This window comes from Euleptes europaea, chromosome 15, assembly GCF_029931775.1.
Source record: "Euleptes europaea isolate rEulEur1 chromosome 15, rEulEur1.hap1, whole genome shotgun sequence".
NCBI classification, from domain to species: Eukaryota; Metazoa; Chordata; class Lepidosauria; order Squamata; family Sphaerodactylidae; genus Euleptes; species Euleptes europaea.
In genome coordinates, this window is record NC_079326.1 from 43,302,697 (window position 1) to 43,317,504 (window position 14,808).

Genomic DNA, 14,808 nt, shown 5'->3' on the forward strand with positions numbered 1-14,808 from the left:
GAGCTGAGATTGCAGTTACACATGTTAGCCGGCTTTGGTGGCATGGAAAACTTAGGTATCCCATTCACCGTAAGGAGGAATAAGACATGAAAAGTAGCCATCACAAGCGGGAAATATGAATCCATGGAGATGTATAGGCAAAGTCACAATATCCCCTAGAGGAGTTATCATTGTGGATTTGTCTGAGACCACAGAATATTATGCAATCTATCAGCTCGGTTGTGAGTCAGATTGAACAACTGACATTGGAATTCATAATGCTCACCATGCATACCCAGCATGCTTACCTTTGGAGGTACACAAGACCATGGGGAGGGGCCGTGGCTCAGTGGTAGAGCCTCTGCTTTGCATGCAGAAGGTCCCAGGTTCAATCCCTGGCATCTCCAGTTAAATGGACTAGGCAAGTAGGTGATGTGAAAGAACTCTGCCTGAGACCCTGAAGAGTCGCTGCCGGTCTGAGTCAACAGTACTGACTTTGATGGACCAAGGGTCTGATTCAGTATAAGGCAGCTTCATGTGTTCATGAGTTCATCCTAGCAATGAGACCATTTCCTTCCTCAGCCTGTGCCACCCCAGTGCTTACATCAAGCATTAGCCCCCTACACTGCCTTGTAGCTGCACAACCTTGTTGTTTGTGGTGGCAAGAAAAACCGATACACCTCATCCATAGTAACCAACTCGGAACATGACAAACATTAAGATTCTGTCTTAAAAAAACAAAACCACACACACACACACACACACACACAGACACACATTACCGTTCTCCAAACTGGAGTTCCTGCCCATCTTTCATCCACTGAACAGTAACGTCAGGTTCGGAGATTTCGCATTCAAAAACAGCTCTTTTCTTCTCCACAACTTTAATGTCTTTGATGTGTTTTCGAAATTCAATGTGACGAGCTAAGGGGGGGGGGGAAAGCACATGTATTGTTATTCAGGTATGCAGGCGTACCAAAAGAATCAAGAGATTTTTTTCAGGGTTCAGTCACACAACAGCTGCAGGGGCTGGCTTCCAGTAGTGTCAAATGGAACCACTTAGGTTTTGTGTTTACTGTCGCCAAACTTGGATTGGCTGTTGGAATACCACTGCAACTGCTGAAAAGACTAGCATGCCAAGAGCTGATCTAGGCTGAATTTGGTGCATGGTGGTGCCAACTGTATGCACACCAACAGCTCAGCATGAGGTAATGCATATGTAGCTCATCATCAGCTGCCATTTTTCTGCATCAACCATGGGCTGTGATGCCGATGTAAGCAAGAAGTTAAAAGAGATGAAGAAAACAAATACCTTCCACATATAAAGTTGCTGATGAAGCAACTTTTCCAGCTACAAAGCTATAGTCTGCGGCATCTCCAAAATGCACGTTCCTTATAGACAGTGAATGCGTAAGTTTCTTAGTTTTGATCTGGCATCGATCGGTAGATTTTATCTCCACTCCATTCTTCAGCCATTTGTACGTGATGCCTTCATAATTAACAGTCACTTCAAAAGTTATTGTATCTTTCTCTTCTGCGTTGATATCTTTCAGCATGGAGGTAATCAAGATAGCTGTTTAAAAAGAAACACCAAGTGTGAAACACTGGTTGACAATTCCACAGCGAAATAATTAAGACGCAAAGAAGAAATTATATTTGGTGTCACAGTCCTGTACACTGGATGGGACATCTAGTTTTCTTTGGCCTAACACAGGCTGATTTATTAATTTGTTACATTTCTGCTCTGTTATTTCTCCAAGAAGCTTCAAGTACCATTTAAACTTTAACACAACCCTGTGATATAGGATGTTAGGCAGAGAAATGATGACTTTCCAATGGCCACCCAGCAACTTTCATAGCTGAACAGAGATCTGAATCAGGGCTACACAAGCATAGTATAGCGGTTAGAGTGCCAACTAGGATCTGGGAGACCCAGGTTCAAATACCCATTCTACCATGGAAGTTGACTTGGTGATCATGGGCCAGCCACTCTTTCTCTCTCAGCCTAGCCTACCTCAAAGGGTATTGCCAGGATAAAATGGAGGAGAAGAGAATGGTGTGAGCCACTTTGGGTCCCTATTGGGATATTAATGAAGTAAATAAATAAATAAATACCCTCCTAATCAACACGCTAGCTGCTATACCACACGAGCTCTCATTCATACAACAGTTGCCTTCCATCACCACATCACATAACCTATACCAATCAGAGAACACACATTGCATTGGATCCTAGGTTGGTAGAGGAGTGGGAAGTAACTGCAGACTCCCACTGTCTCCCACGCTGTTCCTGAGGGTCACCACCTGATCCCCAGGTACAGAGAGTGGGGCGGTTCAGTGGGAAGCAGTAGAAGTTGGAAAGGAAGAAGAAGCAGCGTTGGTTTTTATATGCCGATTTTCTCTACCACTTAAGGAAGAATCAAACCACCTTACAATCACCTTCCCCTCCCCACAACAGACACCCTGTGAGGTAGGTGAGGCTGAGAGAGCTCTAAGAGAGCTGTGACTAGCCCAAGATCCCCAGATGGCTTCATATGTAGGAGTGGTGAAACCAACCCAGTTCAGCGGATTAGCGTCTGATGCTCATGTGGAGGAGTGGGGAATCAAACCCGGTTCTCCAGATCAGTGTCCACTTCTCCAAACTACCACTCTTAACCACTACACCACACTGGCTCTCCTGCTCCACCACCTTTACACCACTGGTGATAGTTAAGCTCCAACCCAGGAACTTCCTGGTTATATCTTTGTTTATATTTTTGAAATATGAATAACACAAATAATTACAAATGAAGTCTCTGGTATTTTCTTTTGAAAAAAAATGTAACTAAATAATTTGCTGAGGTCAAAGAATGCATCAGCATCAGAGAGATTTAAAGTCTAATGGTTTTACATCTGGAGAATGTGGTGGTGGTGGTGGTGGTGGAAAGCGCCTTCAAGTTGCAGCTGACATATGGTGACCCTTCGTGGAGTTTTCAAGGCAAGAGATGCACAGAGATGGTTTATCATTGCCTGCCTCTGTGTAGCAACCCTGGATTTTCTTGGTGGTCTCTCATCCAAGTACTAACCAGGGCCAATCCTGTTTAGCTTCCAAGATCTGACAAGATCAGGCTAGCCTGGGCCATCTAGGTAGGGCCCTGAGAAAACAAGTGGGTTTAAATCCCGTGGGAATTAATGAATCTAAAGAAAAGAGTAGTATTTTATTTAATTATTTTGATTATATTATTTTAGATTGTAGTAAGCCCCCTCGCACCTTTTGGATAGGTAGAATAAAAATAAACACATAAACTAGAAAGAAAACTATGTGTTAATTGAAAGTTAGGCATAAATTAAGTTTTGCACTTTTAAAATGCCTTAATTTCCTGGGAGAGTTACAGCGCCATCCTAAGCAGAGTTACATCCTTCTTAGTTCACTGACATCAAGGGGCTTAGAACAGAGTAACTCTGCTCAGGATGGAACTTGTTAAACACATGCTGAGATCTCCCCCACTGGAATCAGTGGGTGCTTAATTCTGGATGGATGCTGGTTAATGGTATTTAAAGAACACCTACACTCCTCTGTACATTGCCTTAATTGTTTCGAGCCTTTGGACCAAACTGTGCATTACGCTGCGGCTGCCTGGAGTGACAGTGCTGTGTTCCCTACTGTAGTGGAAAACATTTGCGGGATGGGATGCTTTGCAGTGAAGAAGGAGCAAGTGGGAGGGAGTTGTTAAAGCTTCTGTTGATTGCTACTCACTCTCTGAAAATTCCTTCCCCTCTGCTTTTGCCCATTGGGTTGCAGGCCCACCTATTTGAGGTAATACAGCAAGAGAAGGAATTTCCAGGTGGGAAGTAGCTAGCAGAAGGGGAAGAGTTACTCACCCCCTTCTCCCACTGCACAGCAATCCTGTGAGAGGATATGTTGCCACAAAGCAGAGGGCTAGCAGGCCTCCGTTACACACGGCTGCACATACAGAGTGATAGTACTGTAGCATCTTTCCCCCACAAAATCACATCTCTTGCCTGGTCTCATGAAACCCAAGAAGTGCCGATGTTACATCCATTAACTTTAATTCTAAGAGGTTAACTTCGACATCGTTCATTTTGCTTACGTTTCACTGTCAGGGTTGCGCTGACTTTGTCGTTCCCACAGACAAAAGTGTATTCGGCAGAATCCTCCGTGCTGGTGTTCATGATGTTGAGCTGATGGAGCTTTCCCTGAACGACAATTTTAAACTTCTCACTCATTTCAATTTCTACTCCATTCTTCAGCCACATGGCAGGTACATTGAAATGAGACACCTCACATTCAAAAGAAGCGGTTTTGGTCTCAGCGACCTCAATATTTTTCATGGTCTTTGTAATGTGTACAGCTGTAGGAAATAAGGGGAAAAATAAGATTAGAAGGTCCCTCCTGAAGAAATGTTATGAATAGGATGTTCTTCCAATGCAATATGAAATAATTTGGATTAATACTAATGTTTTGTTTCGTTTTATTGTTTTGTGGGGGAACACTTACTTTCTACGAAGAGTTTGGCTTTGCATTCAAGCTGTCCAACTACTGCTGTGTATTCTCCAGCATCAGCAGGAGATATGTTTTGCAATGTCAGCTTGTGAACTTTCCTTTGAGAACTCAATCTGTGTTTGTCACTTGGTTTGAGCTCAACATTTTTGTGGAACCACTTGACTGGAACGGTATCATGGGACACACTCACTTCAAAGGAAACAACAGCATTTTCCAGAGCGGTCACGTCCTTTGGTTTCTTGATGATCTTAACAGCTTCAGGAAGAAAGATAACAACACTTTATTTGAGTGAATTCCAATGTTCCTTAGGTGACTGGCAACAAGGTAAAGAAAGAGGGTAGTCATTTTTTCCAAAGTTAAAATGGGTACAATAACAGCCATCGTCCAAGATATCTGTACCCCCATCCCTTCAACAATCATCTGAATTTTCGCGTTTTCGCAGAGCTTGAGAAACCTGCTATAACTAAACTTATAGTGGGGGAAAGAATAAAAGAACGAGAACATTACAATGAATGGATACCTCCCTCTTACCACCTTCAATTCTCTTATATGTTTTCGCACCCTTATTCAGTAAGGTTGACTTACTCTCAACATGGAGTCTGGCATTGGCTCCAATCCTGCCCAGTTTAAAGCTGTAAACAGATTCATCAGACACCATGCAATTCTTGACTTTCAGCGAGTGAACAGTTCCTTCCACTTTGATCTCAAATTTGTCATTGGACTTCAGATCAACGCCATTTTTAATCCACTGAACACCTTCCACATCAGGATGAGTAAGTTCCACAGAAAACACAGCATCTTGTGTTTCTGTTACAGTCAGGTTTTTCAATGTCTTCTTTATCTTCACAGCTGTTCCAAATGAACAAATCATATGGAAAAAGCAAACAAAAAAAGGGAAATGTCATAAGATATTCATGATAAGATAGTCTGTAAGGAACTTTTCTTATGGTGGCACCTCAGTTGCAACACTCTCTTCCAAATCAAATTTGCCTGGTGCCTACATTAGTAGCTTTTAACTGCCAAGTGAAGTTTGTCCTCTTTACTTGTTCTTTTAACGACCCTTGACAAAGCTGAAAAAGTTGTACGTCTATAATGGTCCATGCGAAATCCAAAAGCAAGGATGAAATCCATGTCATACCTTTTATTTTTTTTAAAAAGTAAAGGTAATCCCCTGTGCAAGTACAAGGTCATTACTGACCCGTGGGGTGACGTCACATCCCAATGTTTACTAGGCAGACTATGTTTACGGGGTGGGTTTGCTATTGCCTTCCCCAGTCATTTACACTTTACCCCCAGCAAGGTGGGTACTCATTTTACCGACCTCAAAAGGGTGCAAGGCTGAGTCAACCTTGAGCCAGCTACCTGAAACCAACTTCCATGGGGATTGAACTCAGGTCGTGAGCAGAGTTTTTGACTGCAGTACTGCAGCTTACCATTCTGCGCCAATTTGGACCAAGCAAATTGACATAAAACATTTTGTTTCAGTTTGGTTGTCCTAGGAGAAGATATTATACATTTTTTGTGGCCCTGATAAAGTTGACCACTCCTTTTAAATTATTAATACGCTTTTTATTCCTGGATCAGTTTTACTGTTGTATTAGATTGCTTCCAGTATTTTTATTTCGTAAGCAAACTGGATGTTATTTTTAAAATAAAAGAGGGATATTAAGCCCTTTAAATCAAACAGATGAAACTATAATGCACAACTCACATGAGGAATTCACGGGCAAATCTATAGCCTTAGATTAGGAAATTAAAATTAGTTTTATAGTTCAAGTATCACTTGAAAACCATTAAATGCATGTTTTCAAATCAGAAAAGTCTACTATTTTTGTAATTTAAAAATGTCAGCTGTACTTGCTTAAATCTGCCATTAAAACCCAGCCAAGCAGATTCCATCTGGTATGGTTCTTAACAATCAACCGATATTTTATTTTCAGTGTATTGATTTTTCTAAGTAAATTTTACAAAACCCTTGAATGATCACAGATAATGATTTAGTAAATATCAGGCTACTGTGGTATTGACACTGTTTTTCATGGATTAACTTACCTTCAACTTTCAGTTTAGCGGATGTTTTAGAAGAGGCCACTTGAAAGGTATATTCACCAACATCATCGATTTTACTGATGGGAATATTAAGCCTCCTCTTTAACCCATCCGATTCACTTCTGAAGTGATCTGTCATAGTAAGAGGTTTGCCATCCTTCAGCCACTGGCCTTGAGAGTCTGGATTGGTCACCTCACATTCAAAGACAGCTCTCTGGGATTCAGCCACTGTTAGGTCAGTCAGGGGCTTGGAAATGGCACCACCTGTGAGGGAAGCAAAGCAAAAGCTCATATTTGCTGCTGCACACCTCCACTGGCAGTAGATGTCTCTTGGCCACCCTGCTGATTGTAGGAACTGGCTCAACCATAGACAGAGATAGTTGTGTCAGGGTGATGTGTCCATACTGGTCTGTACATGTTGACTGCAATCACCAGCATGGGCCATGCCCAGAGATGCCAGTTTTTTTTTAAAAAAGGATTTGAAATTGTACTGAACTCTATTCTATTCTCAACCCATGGAAACCAAGGAATGCCAACGTGGGATCTTACCCCCACCCCCAGAACCCGAGATCATAATTGAGAAGGGGAATGGCTGTGTTATAGTGGATCCTAGCATTGTTCCAGAGATCCCCCAGCGATGACAAGAGAACTTTATTAAGTTGGTCTCCTGGAATATTGCAGGGAAGGGGGTTCAATTACAGATTCTAGGAGTTGAACTTTTCCTTTGTGAGTATCCTATTATTTTGCTCCAGGAAACTTGGAGCCTTGAAAGCTACTCCCTTTACAGGATATTCATCATATTGTTTGTTTGTTTTGTTTGAACTATAATCTATGTCACAGACTGTGATGACCTGATGCTCTTCTCCCAGGTTTCCATGGACATTGAACAATGCCTCTCTAGAGGGGGACTTCAGTATAACCCGCCAAAGATAAAAGAACAGGAACAGGGGGTTCAGGTAGGCTTTAAGATGAGCAGGTAATTAGAAGATGGTAGTTGTAATAGCAAATGATGTTTAAGTGGACATTTCTTCCTTGCTCCAGAAGGTAAAGATGTGTTTTCAACACTCGGCTGTCTTCTAGAACCTTGAAACTTCCCAAAGCATTCCAGCCCCCTCAGAGAGATTTGGATTCGTTTGGTGGAAAAAGTTCCCTTAAAGATTTGGATTTGTATGGAGGAAAAGACCTGGGGAATGATTTGGTACCTCTTTCCTTCCCCTAAGAGGTTCTTTTCTCTCCCAGCTCCCAGCTCCCCCAACCCTGCCCCCCCAATTCATCATGATGTTTTATAGGTTTCAACATATAGCAATGTTGGATTGACAAACATATAAATAAACTAAGCATTTAAATCTAAAATGGAGCGCACTGGCACCCTCTGAAATATTACCTGCTACAACCAGCTTCCCAGATGTCCTCTTTTCTCCAGCATAAAATGTGTACTCTCCTTCGTCGTCTTTCATCATGTTCACTACAGTCAGTTTATATATTGTGCCATGGGCCTCTATCTTGTATTTAGGACTGGCTTTGAGTTCGAGCTCCTTGAAATTCCACACAACATCAATCCCTGCGTGGGACAGCTCAACTTCAAATGTTACATTCTGAGTTTCAGTGCAGGTAATATCGTGAAGACCTTTAATGATCTTAATTTCTGTACACAAAAAAAGAGAGATGGTATGTATATTAGTGTGTGTGTGTGTGTGTGTGCACGCCATCAAGTCACAGCTGACTTATGGCGTCCCCGTAGGGTTTCCAAGACAAGAGACGTTCGGAGGTGGTTTGCCATTACCTGCCTCCATGTGGGCTGAGAGAGTTCAGAAAGAACTGTGACTGGCCCAAGGTCACCCAGCAGGCTTCACGTGGAGGAGTGGGGAATCAAACCCAGTTCTCCAGATTAGAGTCCACTACTCTTAACCACTACACCAAGCTGGTTCATGTGTATTGGTAAAGGTAAAGGTAGTCCCCTGTGCAATCACCGAGTCATTACTGACCCATGGGGTCATATCACATCCCGACGTTTACTAGGCAGACTATGTTTATGGGGTGGCATGCCATTGCCTTCCGCAGTCATCTACACTTTACCCCCAGCAAACTGGGTACTCATTTTACCAACCTCAGAAGGACGGAAGGCTGAGTCAACCTTGAGCCGGTACCTGAAACTGATTTCCGTCGGGATTGAACTGAGTTCATGAGCAGAGCTTGGACTGCAGTACTGTAGCTTACCACTCTGCGCTGTGGGGCTTCATGTGGAGGAGTGGGGAATTGAACTTGGTTCTCCAGATTAGAGTCCACCGCTCTTAGCTACTACACCACTCTGGCTCATGTGTATTAGTACCATACTATTATTCCTGCTTTGTTGGTATAAGCAGTATGCATTTTAGTAATACCTGCACATTCAAAGAATGCTTACCTTCAATTGTAAGATTGCAGCTGGTTTCAACCTTGCCAACCGCCAGTTTACATTGTCCTTCATCAGATGCGAATGTCCTGGTAAAGACTAGTCGCTGTTTTGTGCCTTTGGAGACAGCTTGAATGCGTTCATCAAGCTTTATCTGCTCATCATTCAGGTACCATTTGGACGAAGATACATCAGGGACGGAAATTTTGCATTCAAGGATGGCTTTTGTGCCTTCAACAGCACGGACATCTTTAAGAGGTATTACTACATCCACGCCTGCAAATCACACACACAAAAAATTAAAAATAAAATAACCATTATGAAGAGGTTATATTAACAAATAACCATTATGGGTTTTTTTTCCTATGAATATTTTAGTCAAGGGCATAAGCAAACAACACAATCCTGTCCAATGAGAAAGGCGGGCTATAAATAAGCTAAATAAAAATAAATATTAAAGAAAGATTCTTCTGGTCCAGTTTTCTGATTCTACTATCAGATTCCAGATGCTCCTAAAGGCAGGCCATGAATATCACACCAGCATCACCAGTTCTTCAACTCCAGCATCTTGTATTCAGAGATGTACTGCTTCTGAACAAACACATTCCATTGAGCTATCATGGCTCATTGCTATCATTTACGGACCAAAGACTTTTCCTCTGTGAAACTGTTTAACCTTTTCTTTTTAAAAGCCACAAAACCCAGTGGGAGAGGCTGTGGCTCAGTGGTAGAGCATCTGCTTGGCATGCAGAAGGTCCCAGGTTCAATCCCCGACACCTCCAGTTAAAGGGACTAGGCAAGTAGGTGATGTGAAAGACCTCTACCTGAGACCCTGGACAGCCGCTGCCGGTCTGAGTGGACAATACTAACTTTGACGGACCAAGGGTCTCATTTGGTATAAGGCAGCTTCATGTGTGGGTTCATGTGTCCATCATCACATCTCGTGATGGAAAGTGCTGTCAAGTCACAGCCAACTTGTAGCAACCCCCAAGAGATGAACAGAGGTGGTTTGCCACTGGCTGCCTTTGTGCAGAAGTCCTTGGTGATCTCCCTTGGTGGTCTCCCACCCAAGTACTAACCAGGGCCAACCCACTTAGCTTCTGAGATAAGACAAGCTCAGCCTAGTCTGGGACATCCAAGTCAGAGCCCATGATCACATTTGCTGACATTTAATTCCATGCCATAAATATGTATTTTGTTGTGTGACTCCCAGAGAAAAGGCCACTTACTATAGACAGTGACACGGCCTGTGGTTGTAAGAAGAAGACTGGGGATGTTAAAGGAGTACACTCCACTGTCTTCTTTTGTTACATCTTCAACTAACAACATGTGTGATTGTTTGTCTAGTACGATGTGGACACGGTCACTTGGTTGAATTTCAACTCCATCCTTCATCCAGACACCGTCAACATTTTCTTGGGAGAGCTTCACTTCAAGTTGCACAATGTCGCCCTCACAGACTTTCTGGTCCGCAAGACCTTGCAAGACAGCGACGGGCCGTGCTACAGGACAGCAAAGAAAAACAGGTCATTAATAACCATAAAGGGGAACATTGGTTATGAAGTTTTTGAAAGGCAATTTAGCTGGAGTAACTTACATTTCATCTTCAGATTACAGGAGGTCTTTTTCCCATCTACCTCAAAGCTATATTGCCCTTGGTCTTCTTTAGCAACATCTTTAACTGTGAGAATTTGGCGACCTCGGCGTGAGGTTATGACATATTTATGATTGGAGGCGAGCTCAACATCTCCATGATACCATTTCCCTTCCACATCTTCTGGGGAAACCTCGCATTCCAATTCCCCTGAGAAGGATTCTGGGACTTCAATATCTTCCAGTTCTTTAATAAACTCAATAACAGCTCCTGCATCCAGAGACAAATATCTCAGTAGGCGATTTACTAGTTATAAAGCCATTTCTTAGAAACTAGATTTAATTTTTTTTCTTTTTTTGCCATCAAGTCACAGCTGACTTACAGAGACCCCGTGGGGTTTTTCAAGGCAACAGAAGTTCAGAGGTGGTTTGCCATTGCCTGCCTCTGCATCACAACCCTAGTATTCTTTGGTGGTCTCCCATGCAAATACTAAGCAGGCCAACCCTGCTTAGCTTTCAAGATCTGACGAGATTGGGCTAGCCTGGGCTATCCAGGTCCAGTACACCCAGTTTAAAAGGCAATTCACAATGACATAAGATCCCTTTAACATGTACTTTAACTTTCCAGATGATTGCAGTTACCTTTGTGGTTGCTGATTGAGTCCATATGAAGGCTAGTGTTACCCCCACCCCCCTCCAAGGATAGAGGCATTACTTGCAAGACATTTTTACATGCTGTATGACCAGAAGTCTTTATATCAGAAGCAATCTTGCACAGCAGCAATGGCAAAAACAGTGGCAACCACACTGTTCACGGATACACAAAGCATGACTCAACAGGGCCCAATATATGGTATGATAACTGCTTATTGTTCAACTACAGTGAGGCATTAGATAATGTTAGACTCCAGACTTGCTGGGGAAGGGGGCTCTTTTAGATGCCAAGAGTGGATGTTCAACAGACAAACATCCATGGTTTAACTCGATTTGATGCATATTTACTAAAGAAGTAAGTCTCACTGTGCTCAGTAGGGCTTGCTAAGCTTCAGCCTATGACTGGACCCCTTCTTAGCCTACGAGCTGCAGCCTCAGACTTTTAGCCCAAAGTCCAGCTGTGACAGAGTGAAACCACAATCAAGTAATGATGCTATCACTCCTTTACACATCTAGATGGCAGTTCACTCTGCAGCCAGAGACCTTCCATAACATGTGCAATGCCAAAACGTCATTCAGTGCTCACCAGTAACCAAGCAATCCACAACTGACATGGCTAGACTGGTGTGCTAGTTGATAGCCCTCAAACATTAGATTTATGCTGCTCAAGCTCAATGGATCAAGGAGCTTCTAAGGGATAAAGGAAAGGAAAGGTGTGCTAGTTGGCTATTGAGTGAAGTTCAGAATTATATAGGTCGAGGATCCTAAACCTGGGGGGGTGGTGGTGTCATAGAGTAGAGCTCTGTCCTCCAGTTGAAAAAAAGATACAGTATGCTTTGTTCTTACCCTCTACATTAAGTCTGGCTGTTGTTTTTATAGATTCATCCTCCACCAGGGCACAGCTATAGTCCTCTTCATCAGACTTCTCAATCATTAGTACTGAAAGGAAGTGACCCTTCCGGTCAGAATGCGTCCTGTATTTGTCTCCAGAGGAAATTTCCAGACCGTTCTTGAACCATTTCACTTTGATGAAGGGTTCTGAGGTTTCACATTCAAAGGTCGCCATCGAGTCTCTTTCCTTAGCAGTGACATCTTGTAAAGTTTGTGTGAATTTTATGAGCTGTTTGGCTGTAAAGAAAGTTGGAAAAGACGGATAATTAAGGACTATTCTATAGCTGTAGCATTACAGCATCATTTTAAAAAATGGGACAAGAGAGATATATTACCTTGCACTAGCAAGAAAGCGTGACTTGAGGTTTCACCAGCTATATTGGCAGCTTTGACCATGATGCTGGCGGAGTCCTCTGCTGTCACATCTCTGATGACCAGTTCACAAACATTATCTTCTGGCCAGTACCAATATATACGATCTGACCTTTCAATCTGAACACCGTTTTTGAACCACTGGCATTCTGGGTCTGGTTTGCCCACTACCCGGACACGGAAATGAGCATCGCTTCCCTGGCCAATTGTCTGACTTTGTACACGTTCAAGAATCTTGGGAGCCTCCATGCTTGGACTGAGCTGAATCTTCTCTGGCTTTATGGTTGGGATAGTGATTTGACCTTCAGCCAGAAGTGCTTTCTTTTCTTCCTCTGTTAACTCTTTGGTCCAGTGAAGAAGTTCTTCCTTTGTCTTCTTAAGCAACTCTTCGTAGGCTTCATCTTTCTTCCGAGATTTAAGCTCGACTGCTGTGATTGCTTCATAATAGCCCTCCTCGGTTCTGCGTTTGAATTTACTACGGAGTTCTTCAGATTCTTCTGATACTTTCTCATGACTGACCTTTTCTGCCTTTTTCAGCTTTACCACCTCTTTGGTAGTTTTCTCAACTGGCTTGTCAACCTTTTCAACGTCAAATAAAAGTTTGCCAGGCTCTGTGGTTGTTGCTTCATGCTTAGGCTCAGGTGCCCGGCGAAGAACAGATCTGAAGTCTTCCCGTTGCTCAATCTCAAGTTTCACCTTGTGTTCTGTCATACCTTCAGGGTTTTCTGCAGTCACTTTTACTTCACCTGTATCATACGATTTGCAGTCCACAATATCTAGATAATAGATTCCATCATAACGAAGTCTAAACCTTTTGCTTTTACGAATGAGCTGTCCATTAAGATACCAGTTGACCTTGGGCTGTGGATAACCGGTCACTCGGCAACGGAACCTTGCAATTTCTCCTTCAATGACTCTTGCGGGCTCAGGAAACAAAACTATTTCTGGCTTTTGTTTCACTTTTTGATCTTCTGTAACCCCTTTAAGAGCACCTTCATGGGCCATTCTTTCTAGCTCTTCAATTCTCTGCAAGCCTTTCCTTCCTTCTGGCAACTGAGATTCTTCAACAAGGCTTTTCTCGTCCTTAACGATTAGTGTGGCTGAGGTGTGGTCAGTGCCATATTTGTTCGTCGCCCGGCATGTGATCACCCCACTGTCTCTGGGGTAGGATATTTCATAGTCAAGGCTGCAGTAACCAAATTCGTTAATCATTCTAAGTCTGTTGGCTGCCTCCAAAGGCTTGCCATCATGTAGCCACTCCACCACCATGGTTGGGTCACCAATGGGTGTCAGTCGACACTCAAAGTGAGCTGGCCCGAAGCGCTTGAGCCTCAAGGAAGTGAGCTTCTTCTTGAAAAATGGTTTCTGTTGTTTTTCTTTGTCATAAAGGTCACCCTCCTCCCATTGCTCTTGACCGTAACGCAAGTGGAGAGGTTCTAGCTCTGGGGCGGCAATTTCTTTCGCTCGGTATGTCCCCTTTGGAATAATCAGTCTCCTTTCCGGTTCGGGTTCGGTGAACTCAACTTCAACATTCACTTTACACCGTGTAGTGTCACGTCCGGCTTTATTGATGGCAGTCGCAGTGTACCAGGCCGCATCCTGCCTGAGAGTGGACTCGATTTTCAGGGCAGCTTCTCCTTTCACTCCCTCAATTCTGAAACACAGAGCATGGAAAGTGAACGCTAACACTTCATAAGGTTTTGTGGTCGATGGAAGTGTTCTTTAATGGCAAGACCAAAAGAAGGGTCACAAAAGCTGTGGGAGCTCAGATCTACACAAAGCCCAACAAAAGAAAGGACCAGCACTCTCACCACTCACACCTAAGGGCCATCACCCAAGGACAGCACATAGCAGCACTGGCACCATGCTGGTGTCAGTGATGTACCATCCCTTGAGTCTTAGTTTTGAGCTGCCTGTATCTTACCCATGAGAGCTGATGGAAATTCTTGTACTTACTGATTAAGCATGCAGCCTATACATAGTGCATTGTTTGTTCTGAATACCCATACACACACACATTCAAAATCAGAATTATCTTTTATCCTTTCCTTTAATGGTATGGCTTTTTTGGCCAAAGCCTTAAGCCTAACCACACATACATACATACATACATACATACATACATACATACACATATATATAAATATATACATATACACACACATACATTTTAATCTTCCTTTTCCCTTCTAAGTACATCCTAATTATAAAAGTTTTTTTAAAACTTTTTATTTTGTGCTGAATTAGTAAAAGATAAGAAGCCAAGGATTTAGTAACATGTGGATGCTTTTCCAAATGTTCTCCTGGAGACAGAAAGGAAAAACTTTGATAATTGCTCAGAAACTCATCCTTCTTTAACTGTGGGGTTATCCAT

General features: G+C 42.8%; 1 protein-coding gene across 1 annotated transcript in view; it reads right to left on the bottom strand.

The window, feature by feature from the left end:
• Positions 1–14,808, bottom strand: part of TTN (titin) — a 329,209-nt gene that overhangs the window by 275,300 nt on the left and 39,101 nt on the right. Inside the window, 12 exon segments of the mRNA XM_056861196.1 lie at positions 762–903; positions 1,292–1,552; positions 4,071–4,331; positions 4,478–4,738; positions 5,069–5,332; positions 6,536–6,796; positions 7,917–8,177; positions 8,937–9,200; positions 10,154–10,426; positions 10,522–10,788; positions 12,018–12,299; positions 12,398–14,088. Coding sequence (XP_056717174.1) covers positions 762–903; positions 1,292–1,552; positions 4,071–4,331; positions 4,478–4,738; positions 5,069–5,332; positions 6,536–6,796; positions 7,917–8,177; positions 8,937–9,200; positions 10,154–10,426; positions 10,522–10,788; positions 12,018–12,299; positions 12,398–14,088 — 4,488 coding nt within the window.